Source organism: Tiliqua scincoides, chromosome 3 (genome assembly GCF_035046505.1).
Source record: "Tiliqua scincoides isolate rTilSci1 chromosome 3, rTilSci1.hap2, whole genome shotgun sequence".
Taxonomy (NCBI): Eukaryota; Metazoa; Chordata; class Lepidosauria; order Squamata; family Scincidae; genus Tiliqua; species Tiliqua scincoides.
Window position 1 is genome coordinate 35,332,678 of NC_089823.1, and position 17,449 is coordinate 35,350,126.

Consider the following 17,449-nt stretch of genomic DNA (forward strand, 5'->3'; position numbering starts at 1 on the left):
AGAATTGATGATGGCCAGATCCCAAAGGATCTCCTCTATGGAGAACTTATGCAAGGAAAGTGCCCTACAGGTAGACCACAGCTGTGATACAAGGACATCTGCAAGAGGGATCTGAAGGCCTTAGGAGTGGACCTCAACAGGTGGGAAACCCTGGCCTCTGAGCGGCCCGCTTGGAGGCAGGCTGTGCAGCATGGCCTTTCCCAGTTTGAAGAGACACTTGGCCAACAGTCTGAGGCAAAGAGGCAAAGAAGGAAGGCCCATAGCCAGTGGGACAGACTGCACTTGCTCCCAGTGTGGAAGGGATTGTCACTCCCGAATTGGCCTTTTCAGCCACACTAGACACTGTTCCAGAACCACCTTTCAGAGCGCGATACCATAGTCTTTTGAGACTGAAGGTTGCCAACAACAACAAGTAATAAATATCAGAAATGCTTACTCCCTACAGCCTGAAGGAATGGGTAAAAAAAATACTGTACGCCAATTTATTTGTTGCCCTGGCCATTTTATTCACAGTTGTGCAGTAGAGAAGAATTGCAATCCTGCTGACAAACAAATCAACAGTTTTTTTGCAATAATACAGAATACATCTTCAGTTATGTAGACTCTTGGGTAGCTTTTGAAGGCCTAGGAAAAAACTGAGAACAGTTCTAGAGAGGGCCAATCCTTTCCCCCAGAAGGCCAAGAATGAAACCATGCATCTTGGGAAGACCTGAAAAAAGAAAAATGTATGCCACACGTCTGCAAATGAGTGAAATACCTTAAAAACAGCATTTTCAAATACTGTTGTTACAATCAGTTCATACTCTTGCAAGATTCAAAAAGGAAATATGTGACAATAGTATTACTGCTGCAGAGAGACAAGTTGTTGGAAAAGGGGCTTTCAAGTGTTGCAAAATGCAGAACAATCTTCAGTCTTTTTGTCAACCTGGAAGTCTTCCAAGTATACTGCTCCTGCAACATACTTACAAGTCCTTTGTACAACATAGCTCCTCTTGTTTCATTTTCTCCAGCATGCAAAAGAAACTGACCAATGTTTGACTACATGTGTGTGCATACACCAAAGTAACATGAAAGACTTAAGAAGCTCATTTCAACTCCTGCCAACTTTCCATTCTATGCTTACTCAGAAGTAAGTCTGAATTCAATGGTACCTGCTTCCAGGTAAGCATGTATACCAGCATAAGCCTTCTGTGGTTTCAAAATTTCTATAAATTTTACATCTCTGCTTCATTGTATCTAACAGGAAGAACAAAGTGGAAAGCTGGTTTAATTTTTTTTTAAACATCTCAGAAAAACTTATTTAAACATTCTGATGGAAGAACCTGAATTGTCAATAGAAATGTATGATAGTCAGTACAATCGAAAGGGTGCTAGAACATAACAGCATTCTCACATGCAGACAGCAAGGCTTTGGACAAGCCTTTCAGGAAGAAAAGATATAATCTGTAAGTAAAATAAAATCAAGAACCCTGAGATAAGATCAAATCATCCCTGGTTTATGAATTTGCAGTGTCAGAGGCACCCTTTTGCTAGAGATTCCCTCATGCTTTTGTGTGTTTTTCAGTTCCCCTTCCCTTTCTCTGCCCATCTTCAGAAACTGAAAATCTCTCACATCCCTACCAGTGTATTCCGCAAACCAAGCCAGGCTCACTTTGCCTTTCCTGCCTCACATTTCTATAGGCATTTTCAGTTTGTATCACTCTGCCTTTTTGTGTGTTATGAGTCACTTGATAATACTAACGGCAACCATAAAATTGAAAAAAAAAAAGAATTCTTAAAATTGAACACTAACTTTTTGGTGAGTAATTTGTGAAACTGGTCTAAGTTGTCACTGTCCTATTCATATACTTTTACACAAGTTTCTGGTTCTTCAGAATTTTATCCCTGGCTCTAACATACTCTCCCCACTTCCAGCTTCAAACTCTGAAAACCACAAGCTCTACTTCTTTGAAAAACCCTGTATGAGATTTAAGAGCCATAAGAAGAAGGCTTGGAAATTTTCTTGAGGATCAGGTGGTTTGCATAAAATACACCTTTACTAAGGAAAGTTTCTATCTTCTTGTGCATGTACACATAAAATTAATGCATGCATTTATCACAGTGGTGGTAGTAGTGAACACATTTTATGAGAACATGAACTTTTAATTTTCCCCCCTACAGACATTTTGCAAACAGATAAAAAATGCTGTTTGTCTCAAAGATGCAGATGTTCAACAACATTTTGCCTGAACGCTCATTTCAAGTATATTGCAGCTTCATAACAATTTAAAAATTACAAGTTTTAGTTTGTCATGCCCTTTTATCAAAAATATAATAGCAAAAGTTGATTCCACACATGAAAAACCTAATTTTGTGTGGGATACTAAAAGTTAAGCAAGCAAGGAAAAGTTGACTGAACAGAGTAACTGCTTCAGAACAAAATAACTGATAGACTAATTTGTGAATGATTACTTTCTAAGGTTGAGCTGTGCTATCTTGATTCGTGGAACTTGTTTACCCAGTGAAAGGAATTCACTTTCTCCCACTATTTACATGTTTAAGATGTACCTGTTGCAGAAGATTCGTCAACATTCCACATAATCAAGTAAAAGCAACACAATGTAAAACGGTGACTCGCTAGATCAGAAACTGGATTTTAAAAAGACATGAGTAACAGTAACTGGCAATTTAACTGCTGAAATGAGCTAAAAAAATCCTGTAGGTATTGTCACTATTAGCAGGGTAAACTGGATAGGTCTCTAGAATAACTCCTTGTTGCACCTGAAAAAAGGCTTTGGATCTAAATTTTACACCTCACAGCATTTTATATCACTCTGCACTGATATGTTTTGAATGTGCCTCAGCTAGTAGCTGTGGCATTTTCTTCTCTCTTTTGACTCCAGGACTGGCATCAGACCAGTACAAATAGGCCAGTAGGATCTCTTAAGAAACTGCAAATGGAAAAGCCTGTGGCTTTGATAGAACACAATTACACATCATAAAAGTTAGACACTATTTTCTAAGGCACATGATAAGAGTAAGTAGACAAAATCTAACTGCCGCACAATGACAGTTTGAGGAGCAAGCAGGCAGGGGCTCCTATCCTTTCGTCCTGGCTGACAGTATACAGCCAATGCTGTTCGTCAGGGCACCCAGTCTTTCGGATGACGCAGGACTTCCAGGATTTCTGCCTCCCTGGAATTCTCGGAAGGGGAGTGCATATATTCCCACCTACAGTCACCAAGAAGGGAAAAACAGTTGTGAATCTCCACTCCAATATTTTATATTTACAAAGCATACTACACAATTACTTCCACGCATCAAGCAGAAAGCATGAAGCTAGACAGTCTAATTACATGCTTGATTAGTACACATCAATACTAAATGTATAATATTTTATTTTTACATTCTAAAACTCAATGCATAAGTGTCTATTTCATTGAATTTCTCTCTGCTTTGTTCTTCTACTCACATATACTACTTTTAGGAGTTACAGCCCATACCAGATAGTTTATGCTACTAAGGCTTAATCACTGAAACGTGTGTCCTTCTCCCCCACCCAGCCCACCACCAACCTAGCACAGAATAAAACTTACAAAAACTCTTTGAAGCTAGACAAATTTAATAGGATTGATGAAAAAGCACATCCTTCAGTCTTAACCAGATGCTCCTCCATGGCTTTCTGCACTGTTAAGGAGGCACAGCCCTAGGTCCTTGAAGGAGGAATGAAGTGATGGTCTGGGAATGTGCACTATGACACACTAATGCACTATAGTTTCACTAGACTAATAATTAGCTGTTCACCTAGTCCAGAACCTTATCTAGTCCCAGAGCTAAGCCATCTTGTGCTATTGCAACAGGGAAAGGGATATTTTCCAGTCATCCCTACACACAGTTCCTTGAATACTCCAGCTTGTCATACAACCTCTCCTCACACAACAGCAATGCAGCCATACTGATGGAGCTTGCACTGCATCCAGTGGTGGATGGGGGTGCCATCCAGAGGTAAGTAAAACATATTTTTAGTTACCTCTGGTGAGGTCTCCTGGTCACCTATGTGTCTCCTTGAACCCACACCAACTATGTAGCTAGTGTAAGTCTGAGGAGAGAAAGGAGTGGAGCAGGCTGAAAAGTGAGGGATAGGATCTGGCATGCACTTCTGTCACTGAGTTCCACCTCCTCCAACCTGCTCACCACCCCTTCTCCCTGGAACACTCTGGAACTTTCCCCCTCCATCCTCAATTTACCAAGACTGGCCAAGCTTCCAGCATATGCACCACCCCCTGCCCAGTTGCTGCAGTAGCACAGAAGTAAGACCTGTTGCATGCATTTTGAGATGGACCAGACTGGAGAGACCAGATCTCTCCAGACTGGCAGAATGGGCAACAAAGTGGCAGATTCGCTTCAATGTCAGAAAAGTGTAAGGTCATGCACATTGGGGTAAAAAATCAAAACTTTAGATATAGGCTGATGGGTTCTGAGCTGTCTGTGACAGATCAGGAGAGAGATCTTGGGGTGGTGGTGGACAGGTCGATGAAAGTGTCAACCCAATGTGCGGCGGCAGTGAAGAAGGCCAATTCTATGCTTGGGATCATTAGGAAAGATATTGAGAACAAAACGGCTAATATTATAATGCCGTTGTACAAATCGATGGTAAGGCCACACCTGGAGTATTGTGTCCAGTTCTGGTCGCTGCATCTCAAAAAGGACATAGTGGAAATGTGGTGACGGCATTATTATTATTATTATTAACAGTATTTATATACCGCTTTTCAACTAAAATTCACAAAGCGGTTTACAGAGAAAAATCAAACAACTAGTGGCTCCCTGTCCCAAAAGGGCTCACAATCTAAAAAGATGCAAAAGAACACCAGCAGACAGTCACTAGAAAAGACACTGCTGGGGTGAGGCGGGCTAGTTACTCTCCCCCTGCTACAAAGAGGAGCACCCACTTGAAAGTGTGCCTCTTACCCAGTTAGCAGGGCATCTGGCCTGGACGCCTTTAAAAGGGGATTGGACAAGTTTCTGGAGAAAAAAACCATTACGGGGTACAAGCCATGAAGTGTATGCGCAACCTCCTGATTTTAGAAATGGGTTATGTTAGAATGCCAGATGCAAGGGAGGGCACCAGGATGAGGTCTCTTGTTATCTGGTGTGCTCCCTGGGGCATTTGGTGCGCCGCTGTGAGATACAGGAAGCTGGACTAGATGGGCCTATGGTCAGATCCAGTGGGGCTGTTCTTATGTTCTTATGACCAGGTCCTTGGTTTCAGCCACAAACAACTGACACCTTAATTGCAAAAAAAAGACCCCTAAAGTAACACAAACCGTTGTGGCCTACCTAGAAATAAGGTCTGCAATTTTACACTCTTACCTGGCAGTGAGAGGCAGAGACATAAGAATACTTTCAATCCTAGATCCCGGTGTTGCAAGACCAAATTTTGTACCTCTGTCATAAACAAGGTTGAATTCCACATACCTGTTGGAGAACACAGGATAAAGAGAGTTAGAACAGAAGCAAGTTTATTGCAAAAAAAATTAAGGGTCTTTATACACTGCCCTAAAAACCAAAATGAGCTATGCAAGCATTGCAGCCCAATCTCTGACCACAGAAATCTTGCTTAGCTCCTACCTTGCAAGATTCCACAAGGCACCGTGTACATATTTTCAAGCCTATCTTTACAGGCAGCTACTTGTTATTGGTTTATTTTTTAAAAAGCTGAATCCTGTACCCAAAACCAGATTTCCATGCTTACACAGAATCCTGACATATGGATTATCCTGCATACAGATTAACAGTTACTAATAAGAAAATGTTTAGAAGAATGGATTTTCAGGAACAAAGTATAACTGTATTGGACTGACTCCAGCACTGTCTGGCAAAGACTGCTCAGCATTCTCTTGAAAACAAAAAGGAAGAACAGAAAGATCACAAATGGTGCAAAATAAGGAAGTGAAGCTTCCAAATAAGCATGTACTTAAATAAGCAAGCTAATTAAAAGGAAAGGAGTTAAAGGAGGACTCCAAGGTTTTAAATGATGGAGAAATGAATAGGAGTATCTTGGAAAGTGTCATAAAATAGAAAGATAAATGAAATGGGCAATTTGTCTCTTTGGTATTGCAGAGGATAAGAAATCAACACAACACAACCCAAACTACCAACCTACTTGTCTGTGGAGAGTTCCTCAACTAGAATGGGCCAGTCATAAATTTAGGAGGGAGAAGAAAGCAACACAGCTAAGGAGAAGAAGGTGGGATCAAAAGTGTAAGCTTTCACTCATGCAAATTTGACCTGTGATACCTCGTCCCAAATCAGCACCTTCCTTGCAATATTTTTCCCAGCTCTGTTATTTAACTACAAAATTGACCACTGCACAATAAGGCAACAGTCTCAATAATAGGAATGCCCAATGCTTATTTTGTGCCAAAATCCTCCTAGAACAGCAGAAGACAGAACAGTTGCAATAAAATGATAAGAGGAGGAAGGACCATGACAGTTTGTAGCTTCTAATCTGAGGGCAAAGATAAGCAGAGTCATAGTCAGCCTAGTCCTAGACCCTACATAGAACATATGAAATACTCCAATGCAGTTTTACTCAAACAATACCCTAACCTTGTGAAAATAAATTCTATTCCAAACCTACTACTGAACCAAAGGCTCACATCCACAATTGGCCAGGGCATTGGAGAAAGACACTAAACTGGAAAATTGATTGTTCCTTTTTTTCAGCAAAAGAATGTATTGAAAATTACTGAACAGCCAGCCTTCTAAAATTAATCAGAAATTGCTAATTTTCTGAATTACGAGGTATTTTATACAAATTCCAAATTTGTATATACAAATTTTGTACAAATAGCAGAGAAAATTTTTTTTTAGCCAGAATGAAATAGGGCACCACTTAACTTGGGAACAATCTGATGTTAACCAAAAAGGTTCTTGGCCTCTTCAAGGGTACTCTATTAGGTTTGAATAATGAAGTAACAAAAAGGCTTTGTGTCACTGGTTTTGATGAGCATGTTAACCAATGCTAGACCACCACCTTGACTGTCCAACATATGAGGCCCCCATCACTCACCGTCCTCTACGAATCTGCTGCCACAATTTTTCCTTTGGTGTGAACATGTCATGACAATGCTTCTTTACAATAGGAATGTAGCAAGGTACAATGGCTTTGGCACAACTCTGAACAAACTGAAAGACTTCTTCTTTTGAAGGAGAGTCCAGGTCATCGAAAAATATGCCTCCAATCCCTCGTCGTTCTCCACGGTGCTTGATGTAGAAATAGTCATCACACCTGCAACCAGCAACAATCCATGTCACAAAGTAAAAAACAAATACAGAATGCTAAACTTCTCCAAAGCCTAGTGGTAAGAAGATTATGCCAATGAAATGCAAATAAAGCAGCAAATACTAGTAAATGGCACAGAACTTTCCCTTTGTTCGAAGCATTAGGTACAAAAAGCACTATATTATGAAAACGGTAAGATTTTGTAATCCATTGCCATGCACTTTAAAACCAGCCTTCAAAACCTACAGACATGCAGCCTCAACCTTCCATGGTAGGAGGGAAGACTAACTCTTTGACCCCATGTGTATGTACTACCTCCTGATTTTAGAAATGGGCTATGTCAGAATGCCAGATGCACCAGGATGAGGTCTCTTGTTATCTGGTGTGCTCCCTGGGGCATTTGGTGGGCCGCTGTGAGATACAGGAAGCTGGACTAGATGGGCCTATGGCCTGATCCAGCGGGGCTGTTCTTATGCTCTTACTTAACAGGAAAATTCTGCATACCAGATTTTACTTTTCACTAGCTGCATACCAACAAGCCAACCACTAACACTCTACTCAAGGTGGACATGTATCGTATTTTTAAGGAATGAGTTTTAAAAGTTAAAATTCATACACTTAACTGCGAAAGCGCTAGTTTTTCAACAAAATGCGTTCTTTAAACTGCTACAAGAGCAAAAGAAGACCCTTTCTTTTTTGAAGTAAGAATTACAGGCATATCTGTTCAGAAGTCAATCCCACTGAATTTAATGGAACTTACTCCCATATAACTGTGCGTACAATTGCAAGCTTTAGCAGGCTTTGGCTGTAAACCTATACGCTTACCCTAATGCAAGTTCTAGTAAACTCTGTGGGTTTACTTCTGAGCAGACATGCACCAACTGGCACAATGAATGTATTTTTTCTTATTATATTGTAGTTAATGTTAGGCTTTGCTGGTTTGTCTTTGTCAATGATAAAATGTCATTGTCTCAGATAAAATATCTTAGGAACAATATCTTCAAAACTGTGGTCACTGCCAATATTCCCCTTAATGGGTCCATTCTGCTGTGCAGACCCCGTTGATTGCTGCATGGTGACTTGGCAGCATTTCTGAATGTACAGCAAGAATATCACAGCTGGACTCCCAGGAACACCGAGTTCCGAGCTGCATTAAGCTTGGCTTCACTCGGTTTTGAGCTATGTGACAGTGCTGCTTAAAGAGAACAGTGGTCACCACCTCCCAGCTATCCAGGAACTTAAATCACTGAGAGTTTAGGTAATTTACAAAAAAGCCTAACTCAAAAGGCACAGGAAATTCACTCCATGAGAAGCTTCTCACAGCTAATGGGTGGAAGTAGTGAGCTCATACATTTGCTTAAGGAAAGCAGCAATTGCAAATGGGAAATGAACAGAGCCAGCTTCAGTGTGAACAAGCAGAGGCAACAAGAGCTGAGAAGCTAACCTGGCCAACACTGTTGGACAAGACAAGGCACTGGCAGGAGTAACTAGAAGTACTCTCCAGACATTGCTACCTATGCTAGCTACCAGTCATGGCTCCACCTCCATTCTTCCAGATGCACTCATTTGTTCTACCTATCTGTACAGATAGAGTGCCAACAGTCACTGAGAACTTTCACAACTAAATTAGCCCCAGAGGACATAGCTGATTCAGAATGTTGATTACAGGCAGAACAGGTTATGAAATAAGTTGAGAAAACAAAAGGATAAAAATCCCACTATATTTTGACACTCTCCTTTTCTTCCAAAGTTAGGGCTTCCTACATACCATTTCTTGAATTTAGGATACAGCTCTGGATTATGCTTATCACAAGCATCCTTTAGAGTTTTGTGAAAATGAATAGCATCTTCTTTGTTCAAATAAGTAGGGGTAAGGTCTGTTCCACCTCCAAACCACCACTGTTTACTACCTATAAAGATAAATTCACACATCCAGTCAACTCATATTCCCTACAAAACCTGAGTATTCTCTTGCTGACTTGAAAGTCACCATTCTTCAACAAAGAAACTTCAAAAAGTACTCCCAAATCAAACTGCAGAACTCAAATTAAATGTCCTCATTAAGGCAATCTGTTCAGAATTAAATTGAGATAATGGTTTTCTCTAATTTACAGGGCTTAGGGCACAATCCTAATCCCTTATGTCAGTGCTTTCCAGCACGGGCATAGCAGTGCCAATGGGACATGTGCTGCATCCTGCAGTTGGGTGTTACTCATGGAGGCCTCCTCAAAGTAAGGGAATGTTTGTTCCCTTACTTCAGAGCTGCATTGTCCTTATGTCAGTGCTGGAAAGCACTGGGGTTAGGGGTTAGGACTGAGCCCTTAGTCTGAAGACTGAACTGCAGCTATGTTGAAAATATGGAGTTTAAGTTCACAATGCCATTTCTTCAGGACCTTTACCAATTATGACAGTTTGTCTTGTGCTGGAGAAGATCACGAAAACATATTTGGCATAGCAGAGTATTATTTTCTCAAATACTTCTAGTATTGTGTGCTTTCCTTAGGGTGCAATCCTAACCCCTTATGTCAGTGCTTTCCAGTACTGGCATAGCGGTGCCAATGGGACATGTGCCGCATCCTGCAGTTGGGTGTCACTCATGGAGGCCTCCTCAAAGTAAGGGAATGTTTGTTCCCTTACCTCAGAACTGCATTGCCCTTATACTGGTGCTGGAAAGCACTGACATTAGGGGTTAGGATTGCACCCTTAATCAACTTAGCAAGGTTAGAAAGTACAAATTACTGCTATTGCAAATTGTCGTTAGTTGACAAAGGTACACCAAAGTCTGTACCTCCTCCTTTTCGAAGACATTTAGCTCTACAGTTACCATTTCCCCCTACTCTGTACACCAGTGGTTCTCAACGTTTGTCCTCTGTTGTACCACTTCATATGGACCACCTATTCTAAGTACCACCAGAAGTAACTGGTAATTGACAGCATTGCCAGTTACTTCTGCGTTGAGAGGCCAAATGCAATGCGACAAACACTAATTAAGGTGGATAGGAGGGCTTATTCAAGCACAGAAAAGCATGCTTTGGAGCTCTGCCTGTCAAGCTGAGCCTCCCACTGCTGTTTTTTGTGTTGCATTTCTTGGCTCACTGCTGAACAACAGGGGTCCAAGGATCCTGCAAGGACCACCAGACACCACCTCAAGTACCACTGGTGGTACCCATACCATGGGTTGAGAAATGCTGCTGTACACTAATACCTCTCATAATGCTGCTTCCTTTAGCACCAGTTCATTACAGTACTCTGTCCTGGCATGACTGATAACTATTGCAGCCAATGGGATGGCATCCTGGGGGAAATTGCAGAGCAGAGCAGAGGAGGAATATAAACATCTCATCCAACACTACATAAAGGTCTCTGGCACAGTTCAGAGAACTCTAAGGCAATTCTTAAATTACTGCTCAAGCATGCAGTATCCCCTTTCAAAATTTTCTCTTCATCATTCTTACATACATATTTTTTATGTATACATTTTCCATCTTACCATCAGCCTCTTCAATTTCAAAGTATCTGTAGTTGAAGTGCACAGTGGGAACATAAGGGTTCTTTGGATGAATAACAGAGCTAACACCCATTGCACAAAAAGGCAATTTTCCTAGATGACAAAACCCACAGAAGAGAAGTCTTAGTAATCAATAAAAACACGATGTAGCTTTTAAAAACAATTGTTGAAAGATTTCTTACTGTGGTTCCAGTTCTGCAACCTGCATCTCACAAGACTTGAACTTAAAAACTTATACCAAAACAAACTTCTGTGTTTTAACTGTATCTTTAACATTGTACTATCATATATAATAATAAAAACAAGTTACATTGAGATCTGAAGAAAGTGACCTAATACAAGTTCTGATCTGCACATCTAAGGATATTGGATACATGGACTAGGACTAAAACATACAAGAGTTTTGGCTTCTCTCTCTTTTTCTTACTAACAGTAACAAACATCAGCTTTAACAAGAGACCAACAAGCAAGGATTTTTAGATAGCATATGGCAGAATAAGTTTCAGAGATGGCAAAAAGAAAACCCAGGGACAAATCCTACCCAATTTTCTAGCGCTGGGGCAGCCATGCAAACAGGGCATGCGCTGCATCCTGTAGCGGGGGACTTTCATGGAGACCTCCGCCAGCTGAGAGAATGTTTGTTCCCTTTCCTTGGGACTCCATTGCAGCTGTACCGGCATTGGAAAGTTGGATAGGATTGGGCCTTCAGTCTCCAGGACAGCATTAACAGTCTCAGGCTCTCTATGCTGCATTAATGGGTTCATACAAATACTTAGTGCTCAAGAGCTTATTAACACACTTGTGATAGTTCTAAGGATGAAGACAATTGGTCATTTGCAGCCTGCAGCCACAACAGGAGCCAAGTGTCACCACTACACTATGGACTTCCGAACATTTTCAGCAGCATCACTCTGTTCAACTCATACTATCAGCTATATCGAAAGAAAATATATGGAAAGAAAATAAATCTTGACTGCCACCACTTAGTCACAACTAAATTTATTTGAATACAACTCTCTGCACCTACAGGTTACAAACAACTGGCCTTCCATATGATCAGTGCCACCATGGGGTGCCTTTGTTAGAAAAAGGTATAAGTGCATGTATTTTAAGTGCCCTGGGTGCCCTTCAGGAAGAAAGGCAGATTACAAATCAAAAATAAATCAATCAATAATGACTTATTAAAGCTGTAAACACTGAGAACTGGAACTGACTTGGTAAATAAAGTATATACTCCCCCAGCATGCAGGGTAACTTGCATTTAGTGCAGAATGGAAACCTGTGTAGGTGTTTGCATTTGAAACATGCATTTAGTAGTTATTTTGTCAAGCATGCCCATATACTGCTGACAGAAGTCCTGGAAGTATCTGGCTGGCCACTTCGCAGAACAGGAAGCTGGACCTTTGGTCTGACATGCAGCTAGCAGGGGTCATCTCATCTTTTTCAGCTTATTTCAAGCCTTACCATTTTTGGCTTTTAGAGTTTTCCCCCTACTTCTCATTTGTTGTGCTGCTTCTTCAGACAGGCTCCCAAAAACTACAGACACGTTGACGCCTGCCTTCTCAAAGACGTCACCATCCTGAAGTACACAGCTGATGCCTCCGCCACCTGTAAAAGACAAGAACCAGAATTTTCTTCTACTATAACCAACATTAGCAAAAGTTATTCCAATGCAACCTGATCATAAAGACAGCTATCTAGGATTTGGTGCTGCCAGAAAAAAGTCCAGGCGATTTGGTAGCATTGATCATAGAAGGCAGAAAAGGGGTTTTAAGAAAAATCCTTAATTTGATAACTTATAAAAGAACAAATTCATAGTGCCATCATTTCAATAATACAACCAGTTTGTGGGACCTTTACCACTTCATAGATATATAGTCTATGGCTAGATCGCCTACTCCCGTATAATCCGGCATGTCCTCTTAGGTCATCAGAGAAGGCCTTTTTACAAGTGCCGCCGCCTAGGGAGGTACGTGGGGCGGCTGCAAGAAATAGGGCCTTCTCAGTAGTGGCACCAACGCTATGGAACTCCCTTCCCCTTGACTTAAGAATGGCTCCCTCTCTTGAGACCTTTCGGCGAGGCCTGAAGACCCTTCTGTTTAAACAAGCCTTCTGAGTTCTCGGCCTTTTAACATCTTTTAAACATCTTTTAATATTTTTTACAGGCCTGATTCTTTTAAGACTTGCTGCTGCTCTATGCTCTTTTTACCTATTTTTACTCTGACTGCTGTTTTTTATGATGTGTTAATTTGTTTTTAAATTATGTTTTTAATATGTTGTAAGCCGCCTTGAGTCCCTTCGGGGAGAAAGGCGGGGTAAAAAATAAAGTTATTATTATTATTATTATTAGTCATCGATGAGATGAAATCTGTAAAGGCCATTTACATGTTGTCACTAAACAGAAGCAGGGCTGCTGTTACAGCCACTTGATATTCTAAGCAAAAAAATTCAAGGGGCCAGCTCCCCTTCTTAATTTCTGGAGTAATGATATACTTCATCAATCCTCCTCCCACAGCCAAGAGCACACTGGGAGAAAACTAAGTGACAGTCCTCAGAAAGAGGTGTGGTCCTTCAACAGTTGCCATGAGTAGATAGGACCTCAAAGTGGAAGCCTCTTTTCTTATCCTTCCCACCTCTGTGCAGCCTTTCCAGGGAAATAAGCCTCTCACTGGGGCTCACTTGGATGAACACACAAGACTGGGTAGCAGAAGTCACCAGGTCCTGCCCTGGGAGTATGACCAATGAAAGGGGGGAGTTATATCCAATTAGGGCTGCAATCCTATCCACACTTTCCTGGGAGTAAGCCCCACTGACTATAATGGGTCTCATTTCTGAGTAGACACACATAGGATTGGGCTCTAGGACTACAATCCTATACATACTTTCCTGGGAATAAGTTCCATTGACTATAATGGGATTTCCTTCTGAGTAGACATGCATAGGACTGGGCTCCAGGGCTGCAATCCTATCCACACTTTTCTAGGAGGAAGCCCCATTGACTTTAATGGGTCTACTTCGGAGTAGACAAGCATAGGCTGGGGCTCTAGGGCTGCAACCCTATCCACACTTTCCTGGGAGTAAGCCCCATTGGCTTTAATGGGTTTACTCCTGAGTAGACGGGCACAGGATGGGGCTCTCCCTCTCCCTCGCCCCGGGACGTGGGTCACCTTCCTTCCTCTCCCAGCGGTCGACGGTGAAGGCGGCGCCGGGGTCGACCTGGGCGAGGGCGCGGCACACCTGGCTCTGCGTCTCCATGATGAGCAGCTCCATGCGGCTCCGCATCTCCCCGCGCCGCTCCCCCAGCTCGCGCAGCCCGCTCACCGGCGGGGCCATGAAGCGCGCGCAGCGCCGCGCCAGCTCCTCATCGCCCTGCTCCTCCGCGGCTTCTCCATCGGGGCGCCACCGCGGCTGCTGCTGCTGCGCCTCCGCCCGTCGCGCCAGCCCCAGCCCCGCTGCCACCGCGGCCGCGCCGCCCGCCACCCACACCAGTCGCCACGGCCGCCCCTCCGCCCGGTGGGGGCTCCCAGGCGGCGACTGCCACCAGCCCGAGGAGAAGCTCCTGCTGCCCAGCGACGCCCCGCGGGCGCCTACGGCGCACGCCCCTCGCAGCAGCCGGGACATGACGCGACCCCTGCCACCAGCCACCAGAGCTGCGGGCACCGGCGGAGAAGCGCACACCCCCTTCGGGAGGGTGGAGGAGCACTCTGGAGCAAAGCCTCTCGGGAAGTGTAGTCCAGGCGCCGGCCACGCCCATGGCTGAGCAGCCGCAAAGAACTACAACTCCCGGCAAACGCGAATATGGGCGGAGCCGTCGCGTTGGAGATAAGGGTGCACAAGGGATTGCTGTACAGAGGGGTGGTTGCTCAATACCGCTATCGAGTGTGAGCTTATGGCACGTAGGACAAGGAGGCGAGGTGTGTGATGTCATAGCAACATATTTAACCCATTTCTGCCCACAGGTGTACACGTTTGATCTCTGTTGCATATACACAACACTGGGCAGAAATGGTTAGGGCTGCAATCCTAGCCACGCTTTTCTGGGAGTAAGCTCCATTGACTATAGTGGGACTTACCTTTGAGTAGATATGCATAGGATTGTCCTCTGAGGCTGCACTCCTATCCACACTTTCCTGGGAGACAGCTCCTTTGACTATAATGGGTCTCATTTCTGAGTACACGTGTATTGGATTGTTCACTGAGGCTGCAATCCTCTACACACTTTCCTGGAAATAAGCTCCATTGGCTATAATGGGTCTTACTTTTGAGTAATATGCATTACTCAATGCATATTTTGAGTAATATGCATATGATTGGGCTTTGAGTCTGCACTCAAAGCCTACACTTATTTCCCCGGAATAAGCTCCATTGACTATAATGGACTTACTTCTGAGTTGACTTGCATAGGATAAAATGCATGCATGTCCACTTGAAGTAAGTGGGTCTTAACCTCAGAGTACTCCTGTTTAGGATTGCATCACACATAGAGCCTCACAACTGGCAATATTGTAAACCAAGCTTACAAGGGTGTGGGTGTGTCATTGTCATCCCCTGCCCATCCCCATGTTATATTATGCAACAAGTGTGATGTGAATATCAGAAAGCTCCAGCTAACAACACTGCTAAAACTTGCCTGAACTTGGGCACTTGTAACATGCGCACACGCGTTTTGATACAGAAACTACAAAGAGTCTTGAGGCACCACAAAGACTAATACTTTTATTGTAGTTTACACCACAGTATACATACACCAAACAAAGGCGACTAAACAGCCACCGGGTAGATGGGACTCGATAGCCTGGGAAGGCAGCTCATCTGAGAGAAGGAAAACTCTGATCCCAAACCTCCACTGCCTTGTGGCTACATCCAGTTATGGAAAAGGCTTCAGGAGTCAACCTTGAGGCAAAATCCGGAGCCGGAGTCCCTGAGGCAGTTCATGGCTGAACACAGTCACGTTCTGGCAACTCCTGCGATGCCGCTGGAACCAACCGTATTGGCCTCTGCCTTTCCATTGGACCATTTCAGCGACGTGGAGAGGGGGGATTTGCTGCATGGGTAACAGCCTATCCTCCATACCTACTTTACCCAGGCTTCGCGCACTGGAGAGGACACTCTGTTCCAGAACCACCATTCAGAGCGTGACACCATAGTCTTCCGAGACCGAAGGATGCCAACACATACATACACCACAGCATGTTATTCCTAAGCATGTTTCTTTAGAAGTAGACAAGCCTCCCCAACTCTCTGAAAGCCCCCAGACTGGGGTGAAGGGCACAGCAGTTGGCAGGGAGAGGCACCCTGTGGTTCTGGCCCCTGGTGGCACAGGGGCCAGGATCACCAGTGAAATGCATACAAATTCACTTACAGCAAGTGAAGACTTAACACCCAAGCAGCCTCAGAGTTGCTAAAGGATTCAATGGTGAATCACAAACAACTGCTTGCTTCAAGTGTTTGTAACATACTGGAGCCAGTCACATAGAAGGTAGCATTCAAGGAGAGACGTGGGTGAGCTAAGAATAAGCAACAAGGTACCTAAGTTTTCAGGCGACGCAAAACTTTAAAACCAAAGGAGATTGTGAATAGCTGCAAAAGGATCCTTCCAAACTGGGTGAATGGACAACCTAATGGCAAAAGCAGTTCAGTGTGAATTAATGAAAAGTAGTAAACACTGGGGCAAAAAATTCCCAACGTGCACCACTATTCACAATCTGCTTTGATTTTTAAAACCCTGAACTGTATTGGGAACTTGGCAATGTTCTGAATTGTGAACTTGGCAGTGTTGGAGTTGGTGCAACTCCGTCTGCTGTCCAGAGGGGGCAGGATGCTGTCCAGAAGGGGTCAAGATATGACCCAGTGACTCTGACCTTTCTACCTGTTCTCTCTGTGATACTTGTGGGGTGTGGCCCTAACCCTTTATCCTTCCCTTCTCCTCTGAGCACTTCCTCTTGTCCTCTGACCACCGACCTGTTAAGGTGGCGCACACCAGGGCTCTGATGCCCAGGCCATCTTGAGCACAAGGCATGCAGGGCGAGGCAGCTTCAGGGCCTTGCTATCTCTAAGTGTTTGGTGAACCCTTGATCCTAATCAGATGCTGTAAATATACACTCAGTGGAACTGTAAGTAAATAACTTCTTTTTGCAACTTTATCAAGCCATTGCCTCTTTTTCTTTTTTATTGATTAGCACACAGAACATGGCCATACCATTGAAGCCAGGCTTTTCTCAACTTGTTGGCGATTGGAGCTATGCTATGCTGCTGCCGGATGTTGTCGTTGCAGACGTGGTCAAAACAAATGATACCACTGATCCAACACAGCATCTGTGTCTATTACACCAAGGCAACGTTTTGCTTCTCTTGTCACTGGCCAGCATTCGCTTTGTAGAGTGCGACGTTCCAGATGACTGTCTGGTAGATCTTCAACTTGGGATGGTCACCAGTCTTCTTGTCACAAAGGACACCAGTCATCGTGCGCCACTTGATCCAGGCTGTGTTTACTTGCGCAGTGGTCTCATGATTGTTTGAGCTCAGCTGTGATTGTTGAGCCAAGGTATCAGAACGTCTCAGCACTTGTTTCTGTGACATATCTCCAGTGACCCGCTGTTGCTGGTTCCTTTGAAACCAACAGAATGGGGGAAGGGAGTTACATACAAATATGTATAACAAAGCCCTGGTGCAAT

General features: G+C 43.4%; 1 protein-coding gene across 1 annotated transcript; it reads right to left on the reverse strand.

The window, feature by feature from the left end:
- Positions 1-494: 494 nt before the first annotated feature.
- Positions 495-14,441, reverse strand: CPOX (coproporphyrinogen oxidase). Its single transcript, XM_066622022.1, has 7 exons — positions 13,943-14,441; positions 12,240-12,383; positions 10,758-10,868; positions 9,036-9,177; positions 7,055-7,273; positions 5,353-5,457; positions 495-3,210 (listed from the first exon to the last, which is right to left on the reverse strand). The coding sequence occupies exons 1-7, from the start codon at positions 14,394-14,396 to the stop codon at positions 3,123-3,125; spliced, it is 1,263 nt and encodes a 420-aa protein (XP_066478119.1). The 5' UTR covers positions 14,397-14,441; the 3' UTR covers positions 495-3,122.
- Positions 14,442-17,449: the final 3,008 nt, after the last annotated feature.

Coding starts and splice junctions, on each gene's coding strand:
- CPOX (XM_066622022.1), bottom strand. CDS start 14,396: ATGTCCCGGCTGCTGCGAGGGGCGTGCGCCGTAGGCGCCCGCGGGGCG. Junction 9,178..10,757: donor TGAAATTGAAGAGGCTGATG/GTAAGATGGAAA, acceptor TTATCTTTATAG/GTAGTAAACAGTGGTGGTTT. Junction 5,458..7,054: donor CAGCAGATTCGTAGAGGACG/GTGAGTGATGGG, acceptor GTTCTCCAACAG/GTATGTGGAATTCAACCTTG.